The following is a 13,787-nucleotide window of genomic DNA, read 5'->3' as shown; positions in this document are numbered from 1 at the left end:
GCCAATTTTCTTCAGATTTTATTTAATATTTCCAAAATTATTCAAAAATAATGTTTTTTTTACTCAAAAAATTAGATCCCTACTGTCAAATAAATGAGGCCTACGATTAATTAGATGCAAATAGAAATATAAAACCAGTCCTAATTGAAAGAGAACAAGTTGACAAAAAGATTGAATCCAATATTGGGTGAAAATATAGTATAATGAGAGATTTATAAGCTATTTTTTATAGTCCGGTCATTTTTGACCGGGAAGATCCCGGGGGTTATAGGGTTTTGAACACCACACAAGGGTTAAACCACATTCCCAGATACTTAAATTTAGACTTTTTTCTAATGAGACTCCATATAATTGAACCTGCTTGTTCTCTTTACTTTTTTCTTTGTAAATATCTGATTACATGTTTTGGATATTGAAAACTCTTTATAGACCTTATATAGCCTCGCCCCTTTTGTCTTTTGTCTCGCGTATTTATGAATGAACGGCTCGTTTTAAAATCTTCCCGGTCTACTGACATTTGTTAATACATCTGCTTTAAACATTACAATCCTCATGATAACTTTCCTTAACTTAACAGTAAGTAAATCCACTTCACCAGCGAATTACTCTTCGACAGCCTACAGAGCGACCGCAAAAACGGAAGTTCAAAGACAATATTTTAAAGATGGCTGTGCACTTGTTTCTCTGGTGCATAAGGTCTTTTTTTAATGGAATTTTTAATGTAACAAAATTACAGAATTCAATATCGAAATCTTGACACATTATGTTTACACATTTTTTATATGTATAACTTGAAGAACAACAATAGTCAAGTCAAGTTTTATTTCACAACCGTAGTTGATCCAAAGTGCTTTACAGTAGCCTACAATAAAATCAATAAAAAAATAAAATAAATCAATAAAAAATAAAATAAAATAAAGAGAAAAGTAGTAAAAAAAAGGAGATAAAAATCAAGTATCAAAAGTATTTTATATTCAGGGACATTCAAAAAATAAGTACACAATAGACTCTCTTTCACAATTACAAAAACAGCAATTGTAATCAATATCCAGATGAAAACGCTCTAATGTCTTTCACAAGATATATTCTGTGAGCAATTTTAAATGACACTTCTTTGGTTTTATTTGTTATACAATACTGACTAAGAACTCCCCAAAAATCTTCCCACTCAAATGAGGGAAACAAAACAAATTTAGATGGAGGAGAAGAGATATTAACAAAAAGAGATTAATCGATTGGTTACTGCATTTATCATTAATTAAAGTTTATCTAAAAACAAATGTTTGGGGACTTTACTTCCTACAGTGTTACACCAAGTGCCCTGATTTCTGAATAGAGATAACATTTTTGGCAGATAAATAATTCATGACAATACAATACTCTAACAACAACATGACACTTAAATTTCAGACAAAGTTCAGGAATTCTGATGGTCAGTTTTTGAGGCACATAAGGTCTTGAATGTCCGCTGCAATATCTTGTTCTTTTACCAGTTAAGGGGTTTTATGTGCACTAGTCATCTGTCAGTTGCATCTTCCTTCTCCGTGTTCACAAGTTTCAGTCCTTTCAATATAAAAGTCTTCTCAACTGACTGACTAATTAAGACGGTCAAGGACTATTCTTTTCAGCGGCAGGAAGGCTTTTAGTGATTTTAGCCTAGTTAGTACCTGGATGGGAGACTCCTGGGAAAAACCAGGTTGCTGCTGGAAGAGGTGTAAATGAGGCCAGCAGGGGGTGCTGTTCACCCTGTGGTATGTGGGGGTCCTAACGCTACTGTCAAAGAGCACCATCCTTCGGATGAGACGTAAAACCGAGGTCCTGAATCTCTGTGGTCATTAAAAATCCCATGGCATTTCTGGTAAAGTGTAGGGGTGTAACCGGTGTCCTGGCCATTGGCCTTGCCAATCATGGCCTCCTAATAATACCCATCCACTGAACTGGCTCTATCACTCTCTCTCCTCTCTCCACCTATAGCTGGTGTGTGTTGAGCGCACTGGCGCGCTGTTGTATTTGGCTGCCGTCGCATCATCCAAGTGGATGCTCACACTGGTGGTGGATGAGGAGAGATTCCCTGATATGATTGTAAAGTGCTTTGGGTGTACAGTACATATGAAAGTGCAAAAACGGAGACTAGTGCTGTATGGTGAATAAGTCACGGTTGACTCCACTTTGTGTCGAGTGCATCAATGCCCTTCAGCCGTGACTTATTCTCCACACAGCACAGCCTCTCGTGCCTTATTGCTTATGTGTCACACCATTAACCATGATATAGGGTTGGGGAGGGGGGGGGTTGTACTTGCTTATTTTGGTCAATGGGGAGGGTGGGGGGTAGTAGTAGACTAATACTGTTTGGAGTATTCTGGAAACTGTCGTTTAGGGGTTGTTCCAATCCGGATAGCTCAGCATCTTTCCGGCCATCAACAGCTGAAAACACAGTGAATGAAAGCATTACTTTCCAACTTGCACAGGCACAAATAATGTGTTGCATTGCTTTCTCACATTCAAACCACAGAAGACCAACATATTGTTAAATAAATCACAATTAAAATCTAATATTATGTCATTGAAGTTTCTTCATCATGTACATGAGCTGATTAACTGTGTTGTATGTCATGTTTTTAATTTTCATCTTTTTTTTTTTCTAATTGTAGCTAATATGTAGTGTATATGATTGTCAAAAAGTATTCCAGCTCCATGACTGTATTTTTTTATTTATTTAAATTTGGCTGAACTTGCATAGAAATTATAAGAAAACCAACTCTATATCTCAAACTACAAAAACGTTCTGAACAAATTTGATTAAAGCTCACCTGACCGATGAGATTGTCTCTTCTTTAGAATGTGTTTGACAGTAAGAACACTTATTACTGTAATTATTACTATCACAGTAACTGTAACACTAAGAGCAATGGCTGTAACAGGGAGATTTCCACATTCACTGTCAGACGACTGTGTTCCTGGAGTTATTTCAGTACGTCCCAATGCTTCACACCTGTGAATAATATCCAGGATCAGATGTAAAATGATGAGCAACAGCACACAGTATCAGCTCGGCTCGGCTCGCTTTTCGCTCCGTTTTCCATTGCAGATAGTACCTCCACAATAGTACCTGGTCGTCATAGCGACGCCGCAGGAAACTGCCGTGACTTAATCTTTTACGCGAGACGCGCGTGACACACCCAGGACAATGGAGGAAAGTTGTGTATGCTGTTTTTGGATGTTTTTGTTTTTGCTGTTTTTTATTCAGGATACTGCGTCTGGCGCGTGCAATGATGACGCAGTGAATAGTGACGATTCTCTCTGACCAATCAGCAGTCTGCCATGATTTCACGTCACATTTTAGTATCGCCTCAGCTCGCCTCAGCCCGCTTAGAACCTCACCGGAGGTGGTACGAAAAAAAGTACCTGGAAGCAGGTACAGGTACAACTTTTACACAGTGGAAAACCAAACAAAGCCGAGTCGAGTCGAGCCGAGCCGAGCCGAGCTGGTACTGTGTAGTGGAAAAGCGCCATAAGAGAACACTTACTTTGTGTGTGGTTTACAGGATGATAAAGAGCCATTTGAATATGTGTCAGCTTTACAGTCAGCACATACTGTATCTGTGGAGCCAGTGCCTGTAGACAATGGACATATCGTTACATAAAAGATATTGTGTGTTTTTTTTAAACGCTCTTGTTTCCTTAAAGGGATGGTTCGGAGTAAAATCAACCTAGGGTCCTTTGCAACATGACCTCGAGCCAAACCTTTTTTCCCTTGGTCACATCTTTATATAATGTGATCATTTACCTGCTTGTCTGATGTATTGTCCAGGTCTGCATTCAGAGTGTTGCTCAGCGAGTCTACAGGAGTGTTTCTCTCTTTCAGTGCAGAAGAATCTCTCCAGTGGCTCACACACCGCATCTGACGACCGAGTGCAGGCTTTACTCACTCTTAACCCTCGCTCTAAGATAGAAATGTGTCAGCAGAAACCAGATTACATTAGTTACTGTTAGGAACCCATGAACCCAACTAGCTTACATCTCTTTAGATGCTAGATCACCTGTTAATTAAAAGATCAAACTGATTCAAATCAATAAAATCTACAGCAACTTTTTAATTTTCAGATGAACAAATTTAAAGGGGGAAACACTCACTTAAATCACACTCTGTACATTTAAGGCATTCTGAGAAGCCGTTGGGTTCATCAGTATAAGTGTATTCAGGGCATGGACCACAAGTTGTGCTGGTATCATCTGCGCAGTCCCAAAAAACATGGTTTCCTAAAAAGCAGCACATAAAATGTGTAATTCAGTTTCAACAGAAATCACTTTGGTAATATGATGCAAAATGCATTGTCATGGTATTCTGACTTTATAATTTAGTTAGTTTTTCTCTCCAATCAAACTAATGCTTTTATGCACAAAAAATATATTCATCAATTCAGAATGAAGCAGATTAATATCACTGAAGTAATAACGTCACAAACATTATTAGTCTTACCAGGAGAACACACTGGACAGCATCGCCCATCCATCGCATATTCAAAAGGAGGGCATTGACAAATAAAAAAATCATAGTTAAGTAAAAAAATAAAAGTAATGAGAAGAGTAGTCCTTAAAGTGAACATAAGTGTCCTCAGCCTTCACAGTAGTTGCATGGTCTGACTGGTGCTATAGAAGAAAGAAAAAGAAGAAATTAATCACCTCACTGTGAACTTCTTGTCTATACATTTGGGTGTTCTTCAAATAAAAGCACTGTTTTGTCCTGATAATATTTAGGAAATAAATCTCTGAAAACTCTCATTAGTTTGCTTAATTGTCTGTGGACCTGCATAAAATTTCATCATTTTAAAAAAATTCCTTAAAAGATCAAAAACATTTCCACCACAGTGTCATTTCCGCTAAATATATGTTGCAAAATTGACATTTTTAAACATTTCGAGGAATAAAACAGATGAATCTTTGTTTTGCTAGAGGTACAGTATCCAAAATAAAGTCTTTTTATTTGTTTTAAACCATGTTTTTTTTTTTTTCAGAATAAATATTAATATGGAATATAATAATTCTTATTTTATTATCATGCAATAAAAAAATAAATAAATAAAAAAAATCACCAAATCAGGCTTTTATAAAACCACACATAAGACACAAAAAAAAGAATTTAAATAGAAATTAAACATTGTAAACAAGTGGAAGAAGCAAAAGGCAAAAATACGTTCATTATGGTCAAAATGTGAATGAAATTTAGAAATAACACATATAGGCCTATAAGAGAATGAGGAGTTACGTCACAATGTTTTCACTCCGCGTTGCATTTTGGGAAGGCGCCGCCATCTTAGAAGGATATGCTAGTTTTTTTTTTTTTTTTTTTTATTGAACAATTATTCATTTACAAACAATATGGCAATATTAGTAAATATTTACATAAAAACATACAAAACAGGTGCATGAAAGAAACCTTTTTTTTTAAATAATTAAATAAATAATTTAAATTAAGGGGCTATGATTTTTCTTTTCAATCATGTTCTTCTATGGTGGAAAAATACTAATTGCGTATTTCTTTTTTATCACTTTGAGGGCTTTTGTATAAGAAACAAATTCCCCATGAAATGCACAGAACATTGGTTTCATCTTTAGGTATTTTGATTTATGAACATAAAATTTTACATAAAAGACATAAAAGTTATCTTTGTTATTGTTCATTATAAGTCCATATATAATGTCCTTTGAAGTGAAGTCTTCGAGGTAAAAGCAGTGTTGCCAACATAGCGACTTTCAGACCCCTTTAGCGACGTTTTAGCGACATTTTTTTCAAAAAAGCGACTAGCGACAAATCTAGCGACTTCGGACAAACCTCAGTAACCTTTAAATGTTGCCAGTACTGTCCTGCGAGTGCAAGGTCTTGCTTTCTCCCCGCCGTCACTCTCTCTCGCTGCGTCTACCCTGTTCAGTGAATGAGAGGAGCAGCAGCACGTTCATCTGTAGAGCACGTGAATGAGCAGTTTTTCCACGGACTTATCTGCTTTTCTTTTGTTTTATATTTAAAAAATTTTGTTTGACCATTTTAATTTCCTTTCCTTTCTTGTGCTTAATACTTGTTATACTCACTATCACAGAGCTTTAGGTCATCCGGTTCCCAAACTCAATCAATTCAGATCATTTTCCACATAGGCTTGTCATTCACTATATCATAGCTACTCATTCTATTGTCTGACAGAAAATATAGGAAATGAGAACAGCTTTATTTTACATTCCGCTATATTATTATATTATATTATATTAAATACAGTATGTAAGCATTAATTTAGAGAGAAAACACATTGGGCAGGCAGAACGCAAGTACGAAGCGATGACGTCATTAATATGCTAATTGACGTATGGTGTAATCTAGTGGCATTTAGCTACTTTCCTTTGAAAATAGTTGGCAACACTGGATAAAAGGATATGCCAGTATAGCTCATAAACCCAGCGTCTCGATCGCCCGCCGGTGGCTGGTCCCAGTATAGCTCATAAACCCAGCGTAAATTTCCAACTTAAAAACAACAAAAAAATACCCATTTAAATGCTTAGGATGTTTGCGTTGTAAGAATGTACAGGGAGACTTTAGACTTTAAAACGGTGTCTCGTTAGGCAATGTTTTCTCAGTCAAATCATAAAATTTCCTATTGACTCAATAGAACGCGTCAGCTCGCTAGGGAATACCAATATAGCGGCACAGTGGCTTCACAGTTTATGACATCATGAGCTATCCAGTCATTCTATATAGATCAGTGGTTCAGACCATAGACTGTAAAAAAATATGGACGTAGTGTCCGTGACGTCACCCGTAGGTTTCTGAAGACCGTTTTTGAAGTCTAAAGTGGGCGTGGCCTACCGTCGCCATCTTGGCAGCGTGTCACTCCAGAATTTATTTATTTTTACAGTCAGACAATTAAGGGTGTCACGATTCTCCAAATCCTCGATTCGATTACATTTTCGATTCTAAAGTCACGGTTCGATTCGAATCTCGATTTAAAAAAAAAAAAAAAACTGAAAGCACAAGCTATGACATTTTTAGACTTTTGCAATATAATAATATCTGACCTTGGTTCGCAATGTACCACACACTACATTGTCAAATTTAAAATGTTTATTAACATAATGTAACAATAACTTATATCTTCAGTCAATTGGAAACTTAAACAATATAGGGTGAATACTGGCAAAGTGGGACAATGGGTAAAGTGGGACAGTTAAGCTTCTTAATTTCTATCTTTACATGTAAATTATTTCCATTACTAAAAATCAACACTGAGCTCATCATAAGCAAGTATGTGATAAAAAAAATATAGATTCTGTGGCTATGACATCACTTCTGGGGGTGTGGCACACCATATTCAACAACCTTGCAGTGAACCGTGATGGTAAAGTAAAATGACAAAGCATTCTGAGGCGAATAATGTTAAGATTATAAAAATTAAAACACTCATGGATCTTTTGTAATTGTTATATATTTTGTTATAGGATTTATGGTGAATCAGAATTTGTAAAAATCAGATGAATCATATTCATATGAATCTTTTTTTGTTTGTTTGTTTTTAATGTGAATTTTGACACTGTCCCAATTGGTTAAACTGGGACAGGGTATTACTGGCAAACTGGGACAGCCATTTAAGTCATTCTTATGGGGGAATTGAGTTCCCTTTTTGTATGCCCCTCATAAATTTAGTTAGCTAGCTAGATATTTCAACAAAGATTGTAAACTGATCTTAAAAAACAATGCCAAAAAACAACAACAACAAGAAAGATGGATGGTACAGTCTTGGATGGCTAGGACATTTGCAATATTTGCAGAAAACTTTTCAACAAAAAGAAATGAAACTTAGCCTGTGTGGAATAAAATTAGCCTATAAGAAGAAATGTTTATGAAGATTTCTATTTTTTAAATTTATATGAAATAATCTAAACCCAATACAAAATATTGTGGACAGGCGAAGGAGGGATGGGTGGAAAGAATCTGCTGTACCTGCACCCCTCCTTAAAAAAAAGTTATTTTTATTATTTTTGTTGCTGTTGTTTATATTGTTATTGTGTATTTAATTCATTGGGCCTATATTTGAATAACAATTTAATGTGTTTGAAGTGTCCCAGTTTGCCAATAAAGGTGTCCCAGTTTGACAGTAGCGCCTGGAAAAATGTGGTTTGGGGTCCATGTGTGTTTGAGTAAGAGTCATCAATCCTGTGTTTAATGTTTCTTTCTTTTGTATTCTGTATAGTAGAGTAGAGCACTTAAGCTAATAGTATCATATAAGGGGCTAAGACATTTGGATCATAATAAAACATTATGCAGAAGGTAAATTATCAGAAAGTGTCCCACTTTACCAGTATTCACCCTAACCTATTACCTATTATAGTCCCGGGCCTCCCTGGACTCCTCAGAGCAGTCACAGGCGAATAGCACGGCGTTTTAAATTGTGTTCCCACAGCGTTTGCAATGCAGTACGAGAGAACGTTCTCGTAAGGGAACGTACTTCGTAAATATTCAACATGTTTAATATTTACGATCAGAAATCCTGATGTGTAGGGGGAACCCCGAGGACAAACGCGCGCACGTTCTGGATATTATCACGTGAAACAAAACAATATCCAATCAGAAAGCGAGATGATGGAAGACACAGTCATTCTCACACACACACACACACACACACACACACACACACACACACACACACACACACACACACACACACACACACACACACACACGCGGGAAGCTGAGTGTTAAGATTTAGTATTCATAAGTGTAAATTTGGAGGAAACAAGCCTTTGTTTTTCATTTTAAGAGCAGAAATTTTGCTAAATTGCTTGTCTGTTGAAACGATCCACCTGGTTGGTCTCATTAATCCTACGCACCTATCAATTGCAGGTGTGCGATGGAGTTTGTTCACTAAGAGCAGAAATTTTACAATACCTAAACACAATATTGGGTTGAAAAATAAGAAAGCTGCAAAGTGCGTTTCAATCCATAAACATTTTCAAATTTTTGTTTAACTTTTAAGTTTGTCACTGATTATGTATATGTCTTTTTATGTTTGTTTATCGGCTTTACTCTTTGTACCCCCCTGACTGTAATTGTAATTCTTAAAATCAATTAAAAAAAACAACTAAAAAACAAAGAAGCTGAATGTTAAGGGTTCAGTGAGGTTCTATAGAGGGATTAAATAACTTCTTCTAAAGAGACAATAAATCCAATAAAGAATAAATAAAGACAATAAAGACTGAATATATTTCTGTATAAAAGGTTATAATGGTGGGTACAATGGTTTTTTTCACGTGAATTTTCTGTGAAAATCATTCCAAACACTATTGCAATTTCTTCCTGCATATCGTATGTCATGCTTATTCTGAAGTCTCGCGAGATTTTGCGAGATTTCCTGTGTTCACAGTCGAGACTCTGGTTGAAAATCTGTTGTGTGGTGTGCACTCTTTGAGTTGAGTAAAGTTGGCAGTAAATTCACAGATTCGAACTTCCCGGGTCAATAACTCGTGAGCTAAACGTTGTTACTGCACAAATAACACCTCTTTTTAATCGTAGTAATGTAGACAAACAGCTACAACCTAATTTTCCTCCAAACGAGCTTTCCCTCGCAGTGGACAAAATACATTGATCTCTATGCGCAGGCGGCAGAGAGACAGATCCGAACGGACCGTCTGCAAAGTGCAAAACCCGAAAAGCGTTACTAAGAAAACAGTCAATAACTTCACTGCCACACACTACACAGAAGCAGCAGTTTTCATTTTTGCAAATCATACATTATTACTAGGAAAAATATTAGGTCTTGTAGGTCTTGATAAGCCTAGCCTTCTTGATTTTGTTTTATTTTTATTGATGGATATTTCATGTGTTGCTGTCTTTGGTTTAATTTATTTTTTAATTATTCGAAATAAAGATTTCATTCATTTATTCATATTAATACACGAGGGAAATCATTGTTGTGTCCATGAAGATGTGAAAAAAAAATAGGGATAAATCTAGCTTACACATTTACCCAAATTATCATACGCCTGTTTAACCGAAGCTAATTTGGGTGTGTTTGTTTCTCCATCCCCAATGTCACTTCTCTGTGTTTTATGGCCGTGACGAGAACGTCGGTCTCCTCGGCTGTGAACCGCTCCTGGCAAATCCGCCGTTATAATAGGAATCCGCTTTAGAACAAGCGCGCCTGCTCTTAAAGGGAATGTGAGATGTCGCTCTGATTGGTTTATTTCACGTTACGCCCAAACCACACCTATGAATAATGAAGCTACTTCAGACCAACCCCTTTTAGATTTCGTCGGCCGCAGGAGTCATTTACCGAGACCCGCCCACAAAGTTACTTGCGCTTTGACACTTGCGTTTCAGATCGTTAAAATAGGGCCCCATAGGTTAACATGGGGGCCGAAAGGAAGCGGCCTCCGTTCCGTGCCGCTTCGGCGTCCGGTGTGAACCAGGCTTAATACTCCCATGGTTACCAGACTATTGAAACTGGCTGAATATGACAGCTAGCCTAGAAATCTAGACGCACCCTAGCGGCAGCAAAATGTATTTTGCAGCCAGGTGGGTCTGACACTCTCAATACGCTGATTTCACGCAGTCGCCATTTTGAAATCGAAAGTGAGGCTCCGGTGGGAAGAACCCCGGAAGTACAGATAAACAACAATGCCTTGGACTACCAACCTGAAGCTGCTGCCGCGATTTACACTATTGGAAGATAATATTCAATATAGGATATGTATATAGTTCATTCCTGCTTCATTTTTTACTCTCTGAATTATATATATAAAAAATTATTTTATTTATAAATAAATTTCACTGTATATAGTCTAAAGTATGAAAGAAATGTATGTACAGTTTTAGAATTGACACAACATCATTAAACACAACAATACGCCATCGCATTCACGACTCTCCTATGATTAAAGGCGACACTTCCGGTTTTCTTCCCACCGGAGCCTCGCTTTCGATTTCAAAATAACGGCTGCGTGAAATCAGCGTATTGACCTTCTAGCTGCAAAAACCCAAATTGGGTCAGGCCAATCACAACGCGTATAGAGTAGGCGGGCGGGCTTAACATAATGACGACAGAGATGTGACGGTTACCTGGCTTGAAAACAAAGAATGGCTGCTGGCGAACAGTCTTTCGAATCGGCTTTGGCCGCGACTCTGGAGGACTTGGAGTTAAGTTTTTCTTTGAGAAAAGAGCAAAGAACGGCACTTAAGTCATTCTTTAAAAAGGAAGATGTGTTCGTAGTTTTGCCGGTGTTACACCAGATTCTGTGACCGTCATAATATGTGACCGTAGTGGGCGCGGTTGTCACTGCGTGCTCCGTGATCTACGCAAACAGCGTAACTTCTGACTATAAGCCAAAGGTGAAGTATTTACTACACGTTTGTTTAGAAATGCTTTTTTTTTGCCTGTCAGATATGGCAAAATTTGAATCTATCATCTAACGTTAGCTCAGCTGTTGGGAAAACGCAGGTTGGTTGTAGCGCTGTCCTATTGCGTGCAGAGGGAATTTGAAAGACAGCCGTTTATCCCGCCCCTCGGATTGAGCGTGTCTATGGTGAGTTTCCAGACCTAACATCTTGATGTAGGTCTGGCTTGCCAGGCTATATGACAGCCCCACCTAAAGATATTTTTCACCAGGCCGCCGGGATAGGGATAGGCCGCCGCCTAAACTTCCCAACATCTGTCGCCATGATTTTTGGAATGACTGATCGAGATTCGCGAGACGAAAAAGACGTTTTAGTCGCATAACATCGGTTAATGGAAACGCCAGAAAAAAAGTGCATATCTGTAATGGAAACGCGCCTGGCGTTTGTCCATCTGTGTAAGAATCCCCTTTAAGCATGCGAAATGTTTCAGATAGTATGGCAAGTTAAACACATGCATTGGATATAGTGACCCTGAGTATTACTCTTTATTTTCTAGTTTATTTACTGTATTTTTGAAGAAAATGAGAGGCCAACTCACCCCAGACACCAGAAATCCATGTCTGCAGCTCCTCTGGATGCTACTAACTGTCTCTCTGCTACTCCTGATGATAAACACACCCACACTCCAAGTCCAATCACGTGGTGCCATATCTCATATAACAAAAGAGATTCCACATGCCTCAACCAGAAGGAACAAGGGAGAAAAAAATTAAAATAAAAAATAATAATAAAATAAAATAATAATAATAAAAAGACGAGAGGGTACATAAGCATCAGTTTACAAACTGATATAGGCTACATTATACATATAACAATTTCATAGGATTTTAAAATGCCATTTAAATACAGAAAATATACTTTGCAGGTCAGCACCATTGCATTGCATTGCAGTTCCTTATATTTTATTTTTTATATTATGTACATTTTTTAAAGGAGGAGCATATATTAATCGTTTTAATTGCTTTACTATTTTTAGATTTTGACATCACATCTACATTTTAATCTCCTTTTCAAGCACCATAAAAAGAGGTTTGCCTTTTGTAAACTTGCATTTATGAACGTGAAATTTACATAAAAATAAAATACAATTTATAATAAAACTAACATCCTTTAAAGAGCGATCCTTGATATAATAACCCAAAATCACATTTTTATAAGATAAAGAAAATGTTTTTAAAATATTATCAGCAATGAAAACCTCCACATTATTCCAAAAAATACTGGGTATATTGGCAAGACCAAAACAAATGAGAAATTGTTTCAGTGGAGCATTCACAGAAAGAACATTTTAAATCAATATCAATTAAACATTTTTGTATAGGAATACTTTTAGGATAAACTCTATGAATTAATTTATATGAGATTTCCTTAACCTTATTTGTAATGAAGAATTTTTGAGGTAATGACCAAACTTGAGTCCAATTTACATTATTAAAGAAACTGTTCCAGTAGAAAATAACATAAGGCGTAGAGATAATCTCTCTTAAAAAAAAGGATCTAATTTTATAATTGTTAGGCTTTAACCCAGAGAAACAGATAGTGCCAACAGAGGTATGTTCAGGTCTAGGAGGACAGACAGAGAGTGTGGATGTATTATACACTGCTTTTGAACAGCATATGAACACCTGCAGGTATGGCCTTAGTAAGCACCTTGAATTCTTTTAATGTAATAGGTATTTTGTATCTTGAGATAAAGTCTGCAAACGTAAATAAGCTCCCTTCATTATTAAATAACTGATTCACCAATAACAACCCATTACTAAACCAATTATGAAAAAATAAAGACTTATTTCTATTCAAAATATTGGCATTATTCCAAATAAGAAAACTATGAGGGGAGAAGTTGTGTTTATATGTAAGACTCCAGCAAGTGCTTGTTGGTAAAATTGAGAAAGTTTGACTGGAAGTTTTCCAATTTTATAATTATACATCAAAAGAAATTCTAAGCCACCCACATGAGAAAAAATAAACCGAGGAATTATATTCCAAATAGATGAAGAGTTTTGAAGATAGTGTCTTATCCAATTTATTTTAAAGTTACTGTTTAGAGGGCTAAAATCAATCAAATTCAACCCGCCTTTATCGTATGAATTCAGTATTACTGATTTTTTTAATGTGTGAGTGCATATTTGCTTGGATTGGAATTTACGGTTCATAGCGACCACAAACCCCTAATACCACTGTTGGGCAACAGACCAATTGATGATTTACCTCCAAGAATTCTTCGGTTCAGACTGAGGCTGCTCAGATATAAGTACAACATCAAGTATGTCCCAGGAAAACAACTGGTCACTGCAGATGCGTTGTCAAGGGCACCATCGGGACCTGAAAAATCTACAGAAAACAAAACATT

At 36.7% G+C, this 13,787-nt stretch overlaps 1 protein-coding gene across 1 annotated transcript; it reads right to left on the bottom strand.

Moving 5' to 3' along the window:
* Positions 1–691: 691 nt before the first annotated feature.
* Positions 692–12,044, bottom strand: LOC311278786 (tumor necrosis factor receptor superfamily member 14-like). Its single transcript, XM_084389828.1, has 7 exons — positions 11,973–12,044; positions 4,481–4,650; positions 4,135–4,260; positions 3,788–3,943; positions 3,528–3,615; positions 2,811–2,992; positions 692–2,424 (listed from the first exon to the last, which is right to left on the bottom strand). The coding sequence occupies exons 2-7, from the start codon at positions 4,605–4,607 to the stop codon at positions 2,258–2,260; spliced, it is 846 nt and encodes a 281-aa protein (XP_084245954.1). The 5' UTR covers positions 4,608–4,650; positions 11,973–12,044; the 3' UTR covers positions 692–2,257.
* Between the last annotated feature and the right edge of the window lie 1,743 nt (positions 12,045–13,787).

This window comes from Rutilus rutilus (assembly GCF_951802725.1).
Source record: "Rutilus rutilus genome assembly, chromosome: 19".
In the NCBI taxonomy this organism is placed as follows: domain Eukaryota; kingdom Metazoa; phylum Chordata; class Actinopteri; order Cypriniformes; family Leuciscidae; genus Rutilus; species Rutilus rutilus.
Note: the sequence above shows the minus strand (reverse complement) of the source record. Positions and strands in the feature narration are given on the sequence as shown.

Excerpts from the sequence above, each read along its gene's own strand:
- LOC311278786 (XM_084389828.1), bottom strand. The coding sequence starts at position 4,607 with ATGTTCACTTTAAGGACTACTCTTCTCATTACTTTTATTTTTTTACTT. Across the intron at positions 4,261-4,480 it reads CTGTCCAGTGTGTTCTCCTG|GAAACCATGTTTTTTGGGAC; the intron begins GTAAGACTAATA and ends GCTGCTTTTTAG. Across the intron at positions 2,425-2,810 it reads GAGACAATCTCATCGGTCAG|CTGTTGATGGCCGGAAAGAT; the intron begins GTGAGCTTTAAT and ends CTGTGTTTTCAG.